The sequence below is a fragment of the Pelophylax lessonae genome, assembly GCF_965119305.1.
Source record: "Pelophylax lessonae genome assembly, chromosome: 1".
NCBI lineage: Eukaryota > Metazoa > Chordata > Amphibia > Anura > Ranidae > Pelophylax > Pelophylax lessonae.
Genome location: NC_138768.1, coordinates 212,927,159 through 212,940,738, shown reverse-complemented (window position 1 = coordinate 212,940,738; position 13,580 = coordinate 212,927,159). Strand labels below are relative to the sequence as shown.

General features: G+C 39.2%; 1 protein-coding gene across 1 annotated transcript in view; it reads left to right on the top strand.

The window, feature by feature from the left end:
* Positions 1 to 442: 442 nt before the first annotated feature.
* CCDC60 (coiled-coil domain containing 60) overlaps positions 443 to 13,580 on the top strand; it is a 344,461-nt gene continuing 331,323 nt past the window's right edge. Inside the window, exon 1 of the mRNA XM_082267699.1 lies at positions 443 to 718. Coding sequence (XP_082123825.1) covers positions 470 to 718 — 249 coding nt within the window. The 5' untranslated portion in view covers positions 443 to 469. The remainder of the gene's footprint in view (positions 719 to 13,580) is intronic.

The window sequence follows — 13,580 nt, the reverse complement described above, 5'->3', positions numbered from 1 at the left end:
TGTGAAATAAAAAAGGAATGTGTACATTAATTACTACTATTATATGCAATAAATATTTTCTGCAAAAATAATAATATATAAGTGCCTTGTATATGACCCCCCCCAATAATGCAGTTCTAATTCTGTGATTAATAGACTTGAACTGAAGTTGTCTTTTATGACCCTTCTTTCTCTGTAATGGATTCAAGTTATCTACCACTGTGCCACCTTTTCTTCAAAACAGTCCCAGCTGAACCCTACACCTGTTGCACTTGTGTACCATGGCTCTCATAGTTCCACACAGAAAAGATCTTAGGGATGCAGCTGCTAAGTATATAACTATGGAGAATCCGCTACTGGATGTGGGGTCCATAAAAGACATCTTCAGCTTCAGATGCATGCATGTAATGTTCAGATATGTATTTTGTATGCTCTTAAAAGGAGGACAGAGATGCCAGGAAATGCAGGACACAGTGACCCCAGAAGTTATATGGTCATTCAACCTCTTCCAATTCCCAGCCAGAAGGGACTGAAAATCCAAGCCAGAAGTGCCACCCATTACAACTGCTGGGTACCCTGCCGAGATGAAATATTTCGGGACAACTACTACCGCAGACAGAGACAATTGTCTCAACAAGGCTATAATTCTCCTAATTACAAACCCTTTGAAGAACTGGGACAGCCTCTCTTCTTGGAAGTGAAAAAACTCATCCTTCAGTCACTGGGACAAGATGAACTGGTAAATAATGTCTATTTAGTTTTAGTCATTAACACAAGATTGTTTTCTTCTTTTGCCTGTACATGGGTTATTGGAGTTCTCAGCTGCTGAGCACTAGATAATTAGACAGAGAAACAAGTTTTCTTTTGCACAGATATGTCTATATTTCTGTAATCCATGTGGCATCCAAACTAAACGTGCATATTATGTAGGAGACAGCAAAAGTAAACATAATGTAGCAGCATAAAGATATGTTTTTCTTTTCTGTTTACTAACCAAAAGTACATTATTATGTTGCATTTTAAAGTATATCAAGGCCAAAGACAAAAAGTGTAATATATTTTAGTTTACTTATTCTTAGATGTGGTTGTATTATTATTATTATTATTTTAATCGTACAATACAGAACACAGGACTGGTGTTCATAGACCTTGGTTTATATGCTGCACCATCAGATGATTGGACACTGGCAAAAGAGAAAATTATATAACCATGCACTCTCTGTGAGGCTCCAGTTTTTGCATAGGTTCTTAGGTGATGAACCTGATCTCTGCTAAGGAAGTATTATGTTATGTTTTAAATCATTGAGGTTTTTTACATCTGAATCTTTTATCAACATCTGACTTTGTATTACCTTGCGCCAACTAGCAATTTCTCGATTGATTACCCTTTGTATACAATAGGGACTGTACTTGGACCATACTTAGTGAGGCTGGCCTCTAATGTTTGCTTTGGATAATAGATCCTGTGTTAGGTACTCTCCTTGTGCAATTTATGAAGTTAGCTGCAGGGTGCAATACAGGTCTTCTATGTTTTCCAGACCCTAAAGACTCCTTTGAGGGATATGCCCACCATGTTGAGCGAAGCATGGCCCAGTGTTTTAGATAAGGTAGGACCTGGTTTGCCTGTATTTGCACTCTTGTTCCTGTCTTTTAACAATGCTATCCAAAGAGCATAGCCCACTATGCAGTTTATTGGGCCGACCAAGCCTACCAAGCCCACCAAGACTTTCCAGAATATCCACTTCTGGATTTTCTATGAACCTATTGCATTCATGTCTCAGGTTACCTGGACAACCTCCTGCTCAAGGACTCCTCAGCCAAGACCTTATGTGCTAACATCCAAAGAGCCATCCAGCTCCTTCAAACCTTTGTCTGAATAGTTAAAATATGCCCTCCAGTCCTTTGGCCCTCTCACTGTCTGCAGTACTTGGGTCTAATCTTGGACACAGCTCAAGCCAGAATCTTCCTCTGTCAGGAGATTGCCTCCCTCAGGTCATAACAACACCCTTCTACTTTCTTTTGCATGAGTATTTTGGGCTTCATAGAGGCCTCCTATTGCCCAATTTTTTTCCAGACTCCATCAATCCAATATCCTCAAGACATGGTACAAGCAGACCCAATCCTTGTATTGCCCAAGCCAAATGAAGATGTCCCTAACATGGTGGATCTCTTGCCCTGGAATTGTAAAAGTTGTTCCTTCACTGGGCTTGGAACTTAGTAATGTCAGATTCCAACTCTGCCCTAGTCTTACAGGGCAGAGTTTACAACTCGTTGACTGTTTAAGGGAGCATGCTCCCCCCCAGGTGTCAAAATCACCCTTTAACACTATTAAACTGGGAGCCATCAGACCATCTCTACTCCTTTCTAAAAGGTTACCCAGTCAAAGTACAATAGGACAATGGCATAGCAGTGACCTACATAAATCATCAAGTAGTCACCAGAAGCATAGAAGTCCTGAAATAAACAAGTTGAATTCTCTCAGGGGCAGAAACATAGATTTCAGCCCACTTGGTCATCCACATTCTGGAAATGGGCAACTGGCAGGTGGATTTTTTAAATCATCAAAGCCTAGACCTGGAGAAGTGGTATAGCTGTACAGACCCCATCAGTATAGACCCACCCCCCTGCACACATCTCACACATCTCTGTAAGGTAGGCATTTAACAGGAAAGGTAATCACCTGAATGATCGGATGTAACTTAAATGTAATTTACAGTTTCTTAAACAAGTGCAAAAATAGAAGCAATAATGCAAAATAGTTTTAGTATGGCAAACATACTTACACTGCAGAATAATAAAAGCTGCACATGCATTGACTCTTCACAGCATAATCAGGGTAACCTATGGCTGCATATCATAGCCTCTGTAAGACTATAACAACACAGAGTCAAGATGAGAGTTACTACTTCAGTAAAACACTACATACCACAAATACTTGCAATTATCCTCAAAGCCAGCATCCATCACAGGAAATCTAGGGTAACAGAGGTGAAAAACTGGGGGGTCCAATACTCAAGGATGAAGCGGCAACCCACTGAAACTGCAATACTCTAGTTGAAATCAAGAAGGGGCTCTCTACAGTAGCTGGGTCCTTTGGAAAACTGATTGCTACAAGGCTTCTGCCCTGCTGCCCACATGCCAGGTATGACAGAAGGCTTTTCAACTGGCTGTGATACATTTGACCAGCTATTTTTGCTGCTTTGGGTGTGGACTTTCTGATCGCAGGTTGGTGCTGTCACCTCATACTTGGTGAATTGGTCCACTATGGCTAGAACATGATGGTATTCATCTTCTGACACATCAAGTGTATGAAAATCAATAGATGGGTCTTTTTGAGAAGCTGTGTGCTACTGGACTACTGCCAGGCTGCTTGCATCCCGGTTCTGACAGTGGAGCCCTCTCACCTGGCTGCAGATCACTTGTCCAGCTTCCTCTCTCTCATCATGTGTGGCCTCTCTGAGGCTGAGGGAGGGTAACCAAAAAACTATCTTCTCTGGGCTTTTCCAAAAGACAAGTGAGTTGTAGGGGCATTCCCCTTTAGGTATTAACAGCATATGAAATAATGATAAATGTAAATTAAAAAGTATAACTGTTGGTTCTTTGAAGTATGGAAACCCTAGGGTACTATGCACAAAAACTACAGAAATATAATGTCTTGCTTATGTGCTTGGCGCAGTGCTAGGCACCCCCTACTAGAAAAATACTCTTACAGGCTTGCTAGCTTCTAAAGGGATGCAGATACTGCAGATTTCCTCATTGCAGTGCTGAGATTTATTTAGGTGATTGTGCTAAAGGCAGGCCTTCCAATTTGCAAATTGTTTCATTGTCTTTCTCCAACAAAACAGCTATTCCTTTACAAAAAGTCATGAATCTGAAAAAATAAATGCAAAATGTGTAGTTCATCTGGAAGGTATTGTTTTTTTTTAATAACAAAATGCAGTTACTTCATACTTAAAAATATACATCTAAGATAAATGATTTTACATCTCATGGCCAACTGCAGAAATACTGAATGGTTTTCCAAATACAGAGAGACTTTAGAGAAAGTTGTTAGAAGTGAGCCTGTAGCCACTTCCAGCATCCAGACAACTTTAGGTAAATTTTGTGTCTTTTTAAACAGTAACTATAGTCTGAGTGCCTACATGATGAGTTAATACAAAATTTGTAGGATTGGTGCAAAACTTCTTTTGTGAATACATTGAGCTTGATATATTGATAAACATGTGAAAATTAAATTTCATCGATGCGCCCACAAAGCAAGCTAAATTACCCAATCATAATGTAACAGTATTCATTATGTGTGCATGCATCGTAAAGTTGTGCACAACCATGATAGTGTACATATGGCAAATTCAAATTTGGTTGCATACTTTTCCACTTTATGTGGGTTTCTGGACACAAAATATAGACATAGAGCTTACACTTTGCTTGAGTCTACCCTAAAATAGACTTTCATTAAAAAAGTGTAAGTTTGAGAACCTCTGACAACCAACTGTGTAGACAATGAGCACGTAATAAATGTGTATAATGCACAGTACCGTTTAAATGCATCAGCCAGGACTATATTATATACAACATAACACAAAGAAATCAATGGTAAGGGATATGCAATGTACTACTTCTTACACTGCAGTCAGTGGCACTGGGAGTAGCGTTCTTTACACTGGTATTACTGGGAATGATAGCAACATGCCCCTTTACGATGCTGTCAGTAAGAGTAGTGCATGGTCCACTAAAAACTGTATGGCTGTAGATAAATATGCCCAATGTGTCCAACTAAGCTATAGGCAAGGTCAGGCAAAAGTTTTACCTGCCATAGTGTGAGATGGCTAAAGGGTTGCTGGAGGAAGTTTTTCTGGTGGCCCCTGGAGCCGCCCCTATTCGCTGGGAGGGCCTCAAGCTCTTGTGAACCTGCAAGTAGAGCAGGCTGCAGGTCTATTAATTTCATAATTTCTCCCTGCTGTTGTGTATTTACATTTGGTAATTCAGACCCACTGTCTTCTAAATCTCAGTAAAACACGTTCCTAAACTTTCTTGTAGATTTGGATGTGATCAGGCTATTTATGGGACATCAGAGACCCCAGCAGACATCCACAGACAACACCCATCCACAGAAACCTTGCTTATTCAGCTCAGGGCTTTTTTGTTAATAGGCTATTGCTGTTCACTGTTATCAGAGATGAGACTGGGGACTATGATATCTGTCAAGATGTCAGTGAATTGTGACAGACAGACATAAAATCTTTATGGTCTTGGATCTTTGCTAAACATCAGAACCTCATCTCAAGTCTATGGTGACCCTACATAACTCTCCCTTATTATACCCTTATTCTAAAAACAAAAGTCATACACAAACTACATAAAAAAATAAATCAACAAAGCATACAATTCTGTGATATAGTACATAAAAAAAAACAATCTACAAAACTTTAGAAAAAAACAAGTATTATTTTGAAAACAAAAGGAATACGGGTTCTTATCATTGCTCACATCTGAAATGCAGGAAAACAAAATGTTTGATCATTAACAGACGAAAAAAATCAAACTTTTTAGGAACGTAATTAGCCGATGTTTTCCTTTATTTTATGTTGTTTATCAGAAGCATAAGAAAATGTTGAATGACTGAAATTGAAAAATACAGCATAATTTAAGGTACCCCAGCTCCATATGTGATGTTCAGATAAATACATTTTTCGGAAGAATAGTCAGAAAATATTGTTTAGCTTAGAAGTATGTTGATGGAGAACATTAAGGTAAGCAATGCAGCTTGCATTCTAATTAGGTAGCTTACTGCAGCCTTGATGAGCCAGTCTTATTTGCATTAACCAAAGCAGATAAGCTTTTGTTTATGGAAGCACTAGATGTAGTTTCCCACGTACTTAATAATAATCTTTTAATTACTTTTTAACATAACCTACAAACAGATGGCATTTTATTTACTGCAACATAAATGTATTGCCACAATTGGTTTTGGATGACAGGTTACAAGGCCAGTAAAAAAAACTGTCCTGGATGTCACTGTCACTATAACGTTGTCTGTAGTTGCTCACAAACATGAATATGCAGTTGCTCAGCTTTATCACAGAACTTTCAGATACATTTGTCAAATCCACCAAACTAAACCAAAACTCTGAGCAAACAGCTGACATACACAATAATAATACATACGTGGTTATTGTTTTACTTGCTAAAGGATTTATAATTCTGTACAGCCAGTTTTGTGATTTCCATACATAATCTACACTGCACTGTACAACCAAATAGGTGACATCCAAAGTGCTTATCTGAACATTTTACATAGTCTTGATTAATTTAGTGTGGCTCTGAAGTGCCGATGCAACATCCAGCCTCACTGGACATTACATCAACAGGTCTATTCCATGAGTAGGGAGGGACCTGATCCAGGAAGCAGTTATGCTAAGACAGGAAGCAACAGATCAAACATACTGACTAGCTGAAGTATGCGTGTATCAAAAGTTTGGCTATCGAATCAGAAAACATTCATGTATTTTGACTGTGTAATTAGCTGTTTGCCCATAGTTCAAGCTAAAGAGGAATTCCAGTATATTCAATTTTTGGAAATTGTTCTAAATAGGAAACTTGAATCATTCTAACACATGCTGGTAGTAACAACAAAAGGCCCAACTTAGATAGGGATTCAAGAATGCTAGACACTGCTATCCTACATGATTGGAAGTATCTTCATGATGTAGTTTTCATGTATACAAGCATTATTATATGATAGGTGCAATTACTAAGAATGGCGTATTTTGGAGCTCTGGTTCATTCTTTGTACCAGAGCTTGATGAAATGTATTTATGCCCCATCTGGCACTACTTTCAATACAATAAACCTTTATATGGCCTCATAATCCATCATGTGGTGCTTCATGATCATTGTAGGCTTTCAGGGTACTTGATAGCAGCAAATGAGATAGGCCAAGCCTCTGGCTCATTCTTCCATTTCACAGAGTGGATGACTCACTTGACTTTCTTATGCATGTTATAAAATATCTAAAATTGTTCCTCAGTGATCAGTTTGTGCTTCAGTTTCTATTTCAGTCCCTGAAAAATGAGATGCAGAAGCATTTTGATGATTTCATAAAGTGGAAGGAAAAAATAGCAGAGTGAGGTACCAGATCTAAATGTCTTTATTGGCTCCAATCACATTTATGACAAGAAGCACTCGAGTAATTCTCGAGGGTTTTAATTAGCACATGATAGCCATGACTTTGTGAATAACTACACCTCATCTTCATTATACTAATGATTTAATTTTCCTTAGACCTTTTGAGAAGTATTTCCTTCAGGATGGTAATGTGTGCTGACATGCATTTAACTCCTTTAGTGTTCAAGCTCATGGTTGAACAACTCTCTGTCAACACGACTAAAATTGAAAAGGTTAAATCTCTTCTACTTCAAGTCCCAATGTTACAAGTTTTGGTGTTTTCATTAAAAAAATTACTAATTTCCTCACCTCTTTGGTTGATTATAGCATGAGCATATACATTATTTCAAATTAGGTGTACCAGAATTCTCTCTTGGATCATTTGTCGTGATTGGAGAGCAATGACATTTAGGAAGGAACGCTGACGTTAATGTAGAATTTTCAATATGCTATATATCTTTGAATAAACAGTACACTTCAATTAACTTTTCAGGAGAGTTTAAGTTTTCTAAATTTACAGATCTGCCATTTAAGGCGCCTATACATGGGACAATTATCTGGCTAATCAATCCTGGTACGTCAACCACTTAGGTACATACAATTCCTCAAGTTTCATATGTGCTTATTTGTATAGTAGCAATTGTGGTGCTACAGCAATGATATCTGATCATCTGATCTGTGTTTGCTTCTATTGTTCCTTGTTCAGTACAGATGTGTTCAATATCACCATAAGTCCACGTCTTTACGTTCTGACCTTTTTCCTGTACATCTAAATTTGTTATAGAATTTGATTCTTGGAATGAAGCTTAAGGTACAGTATATGGAAAAGGAGGTGATTTTTCCTGGGGAGTTGTTATCTTAACAATTCACATGTCATTTGTTCTGCCTTAATTTGTTCGGCTCTGTTTAAGGCTTATCTGTGCCATTCTTTTCTTGTTCTCTTGGCCTCCTGTGAACCTTTTCTAACATATCTCTTACTCAGCACCACTTGAATACTCACAGTTGAATAAGATATTTTAGTTATCTCTATGTTACCTGCATCTCTTCCAGCATCCGTTGTGTACCAAATACACAAAAATGTTATTTATTCCATTTGACAAAGTCTCCTCTTTACAAATCTTTTTTTTAGGACTCCTGCCCTCTATTACTTACTTAACCACAAAGCCACTTAAGTGGTTATGATGTTTTCTATAAATATTCTGTTCTCTGGTTGTAATTACTTGGTGATCCTGCCATTTCATCAATGTTCTTTAGTCTGAGTGGCAACGTTATTGCAGGCGATTCGCTTCTGCGTTCTGCACATGAGAAAGCCATGAACATCCTCTTTCCTGTGATTAAGATGGATAGAATTTTGAACAAAAATTCTTAGGAAAAGTTTTAAGATAAATTCTCAGAACATTCTCAGAACAATCAAATGTTGTTCGAAAAGATTTTGTTTGTTTTTAACATTTGATTTTGGACTGAATAGACTTTACCGAACAAAACCCACATACACTGTTAGAAATCTGTTCATTTGAGAAAAAAATCCATCCTGCTCTTTCAAATTTTCTTGTCACTGAGGTCTAAAGCAAATGTTGACTTGATCCACTAATGATTATACATTCAAACTTTTTTAGAACACTCTTTTCCTAAAAATGTCATTCATAATTTTACCCATTTATGACCAAAAGAAAAAAAATATATATAATTAAAAAAATATATATATAATTACAGAAAACACAGGAAAGCAATTCTTGCACTCAATTGGGAGAACACAAGAGCACCAATTGGCTCTGTGAGGACCACGGCAAAGGACACAGCAAACACATGAACAATGCATCACACACACATATTTCACAATGGCTTGGAAAAGAACTGGATAATGATCACATGGATGACTTAATAAAGATTTAAAGAAAAGGTATTTCAAGCATTAGAATTTGGCGACAAACAGACCATGATTTTAAGGACACTTTACACTACAAATATTGTAAAGCACGTGCATATGGGTTTAAATACACTTCAGCAAAGGCTTTATCTTTACAAGGGCTTCTGTCAAAGGGGCAAGACTGAAAAAGGTCAGCTCCCAATCAGTGCTCTCAGCCAATGGCTGAGAGTGCTGACTGGAGTGTTCTGGCGAGCCTGTCAGAACAAAATAGAACAGCAAGGTAGATCCCTGTACTAACATTGGATAGTTAGTACAGTGGTTCCTCCTGAACAGTTTGTTTTCAGCCCTGCTGGGTTAAAAAAAAACTACTGGTACTAGGTCAGGGGTCTCCAAACTATGGCCCTCCAGATGTTCAGGAACTACAATTCCCATCATGTCTGTGAATGTTTGTGAATGTCAGAGTTTTACAATGGCTCATGGGACGTGTAGTTCCACAACAACTGGAGGGCCGTAGTTTGGAGATCCCTGTACTAGGTTTTAGTCAACGTAGTCTGCTAATCTGCTTCAACCCAGAATACCTGAATTACTCACAAACACTCACCTCACCAGAATGCCTGTCCAAGAGGTCAGACACAAGCTCCTTGTAAGTATGTATCTCTTTTGAAACAGGCACTTCCTATGTCTACACACAGTGACTGTCAATACAAGTATAGTATATGCTGTATGTACAGTATATTGTAAGAGGGCAGGCTCAACTGGTAGCAGCAGCTTTAAACCATAAATGAAACAGGGACACCCAAGAACCATTAAAGCAGGCTTGTCCTGTACGTTTATTATTCAAGACGGCAAGCAAACACAGTTCCGTGCTGGAGGGCTTTGTACTGCAAGTCCAATGCATAAAACAAAATATCTGATTGTCTGAGCTACTAACTAAACTCATGTCAGTCTCCGAATAACAGGGTGCCCACTAATGGGTTCCCCAAAACAAATAAGCAGCATATGTAACTTTCTAGTTTTTTGTCAGCATTGCATCAAACAAACACAGGTTCAATGTAAAGAGGGCTATGCACAGCAAGTTCATGGTGTAAAACAAATAGAATATCTGCTTTCCAAATCAGTAACTAAAATTAGGTCATGACTAATAGGGTGCCCCCTAATGGCAACTCCAAAACAAACAGGCAGCTCTTGTACCTTTTTACTGTTTTGTCAGCAGTCTTTTCAAGACATCAGTAGATTCTTACAGTAGAGAGACTAAAAGAGAGAGAGCCCCTTTAGCATCAATCAAATGCCTGTGGATGGCTAATACTAGTCAATAGAGTCGACTCACAAGTATTATGTGGACCTGTGCATAGGGTATTATCCCTTTCAAAGCTGTATAAAGCTTTATTTCTATATATAAACTAACATATGGTCTGCCACTGTCTAAAGATGCAGTTAATACCCATTCCAGCAGTAAAAGTGTCCCTGTTCAGCTGTAGGTTTCATGGGAGTCAGGTGGGTGTCGCACCAAAAAAAAGGATTAGTTATAGATAGACAGGCTTCCTACTTCCTTAGAAAAGTGATGCTGCATGGAGCAGCAGTGTTGCTTCTATGTTCAGGCATGTTAGCCTTAAAGACAAGCTCTCTGATTGAGTCAGAGCTATTCAAGAGAGAGAGAGAGATAAAGTTTGGGCCTTGGGGGGGAGACAGATTGAAGGCAAAAAAAACCAGGAGCATGAATATTTTTCTTGTATTTATGTAATTCCCCGGCAGAGGAGACCTGCTGTAAAGGTCTTGTTAACAAATAAAAGTGAGTGGAAATCTCTAAAATTAAAGTTGGCGAGATGACTAAGTCTTAAAGGTCTACATTTGAAGCTGAATCTTCACAATTGGTTGGTGTTCAGATATTGCAGAAATTGAGTCTGTTAACTTGAAAGTAAGCTCTTCTGCATTGAACCTTTTTATGCTCTATGTTACAGAGTCATTGACACAGTACATTGACACAGGACATTGTGTGTGCAAGTTGTTGTGGACTTTGTAAGCTGTGCAACTATAATATGGGGCTCTCGAATAAAAAAGGAAATTGACAGAAATGTTTGCCTCTTAGTACAGTGAAAGAGCTGGTGGCTTTTCCGAAACATAAGATGAGTGCTTTTACCCATAGTAACCCTGATAAAATTAGACTAGGTAACTTTTTGCAAAAGATGTTGCCTTCTGATAATATTAAGGACTTGATAAGGAGAGGATTACTAAGTGGAAAGGATGGCTGAAAACATTTTTGAAATAATATGGCTGATTCTGCTAGTGGAGTTTTGGGTTTTGGGCTGATAGTCATAAGCGGCGATGACCATCACAATTTTAAACACTTGCTGACCGCCCTTGCCGATATACTGCAGAAGGCTGCGAACCGACATATGGATACCTCGTGTTGTGGGAGCGCTCCTAGGGGCACATGTGCCCATCCCAATTAGGAAGTGGGGAAGCATATCCATGGGTCCGGCGGTCGTGGGCGCCAAGCGTGTGTGGCGGCAACCAGATGAGGAGTACAAAGACAAGGTTGTCTTGCCTACAGTCAAGCATGGTGGTGGGAGTGTCATGGTCTGGGGCTGCATGAGGGCTACCGGTACTGGAGAGCTACAGTTCATTGAGGGAATCATGAATGCCAACATGTACTGTGACATACTGAAGCAGAGCATGATCCCCTCCCTTCGGAGACTGGGCCACAGGGCAGTATTCCAACATGATAATGACCCCAAACACACCTCCAAGACGACCACTGCCTTGCTAAAGAAGCTGAGGGTAAAGTTGATGGACTGGCCAGGCATGTCTCCAGACCTAAACCCTATTGAGCATCTGTGGGACATCCTTAAATGGAAGGTGGAGGAGCGCAAGGTCTCTAGCATCAACCAGCTCTGTGATGTCATCATGGAGGAATGGAATAAGACTCCAGTGGCAACCTGTGAAGAGCTCTAGTGAACTCCATGCCCAAGAGGATTAAGGCAGTGCTGGAAAAAATGGTGGCCACACACAAATTGACACTTTGGGCCTAATTTGGACATTGTCACTTGGACGTGTACTCACTTTTGTTGCAGGGGTTTAGACATTAATAGCTATGTGTTGAGTTATTTTGAAGGGACAACAAATTTACACTGTTATACAAGCTGTACACTCACTACTTTACATTGTAGCAAAGTGCAATTTCTTCAGTGTTGTCACATGAAAAGATATAATAAAATATTTACAAAAATGTGAGGGGTGTACTCACTTTTGTGAGATACTGTACATCTTTCCCCTAGTTTGTAGACGCGATAACTTTTGTGCAAAGCAATCAAAATATACTTATTGGGATTTTTTTTTACCAAAAATATGTAGCATAATACAAATTAGCCAAATTTTTTTTGGGAATGTTATATAGCAGAAAGTGAAAAATAAAGGGTAAAAAGAAAAGGTGTATGGCGCTGCCAAAATATACTAATTGTTCCGTGTGTCTTTCAACGATGCTAAATGTATATTAAATGTGTGTCTCCACGGTGAATTTTAAATTAATAAAGTGTCAAGTGCATCATATATGTGACTGGTGAAAGTATATGGTGAATACAACAATAATAGGCGATCCAACCCTGTGAGGGGTTTACAATAGTGCTAAAACAATTGGGAATAAAATTGGGTGAAAATGCAATGTGAATAAAAAATATGAAAAATATAAAAAAATGTGAGTAGTGTCAACCCAATAATTAGGGAAAATTGGTAAAATCAGTTGGATCCACTTAAAAACATACAATACCACATGGGTGAACTGTGAAATTCTTAAACAATGTAACTATACAATAAATAGCATCATATATATGAAACTAAATAAAAGATAGGTGTGTAAAATCTTATAAACCACTCTAAAATATGACAGCAATAGTCCAGGTGCTAGTAAGTCCGTAGTGACTGAAAAGGCCTAAAAAGGAGGGTGGTCCCACAATGGAAAAACCCTTCCTAAAATAGGGGAGCAAAAAGTGACTTGAGTGCAGGTGCTCTAACGGAGAATTTTGGAGGTTTTCGGATGTCAGTGACAATTCAGTGCTCCCTGCACCCCTTGGACCGCACTCACCAGAGTTGATCACCCCTACAGGGGTATCAGGCCTTGGATATATAGTCCTGGGGTCCCCTTCTCTGGTTGTTAGGGTAACTGTGTGGTCCAATATTCTGCCCGAGTCCTGCGTGCCAAGGTCCTTGGGGTTAGGGTCCACGGGTGCACAGGTATATATGGGGAAAGAAGGCTCACATAGAGTAGTACCGCTTTTAAAATTGCTTTATTAGAATCAAAAAATGGGTACTCACAAACATAAAGAGGGTAATCGGCATGTAAACAGCAATAGTTGCGCACTTCCGGGACGCACGGCGGACTCGGGCAGAATATTGGACCACACAGTTACCCTAACAACCAGAGAAGGGGACCCCAGGACTATATATATCCAAGGCCTGATACCCCTGTAGGGGTGATCAACTCTGGTCAGTGCGGTCCAAGGGGTGCAAGGAGCACTGAATTGTCACTGACATCCGAGCACCTCCAAAATTCTCCCTTAGAGCACCTGCACTC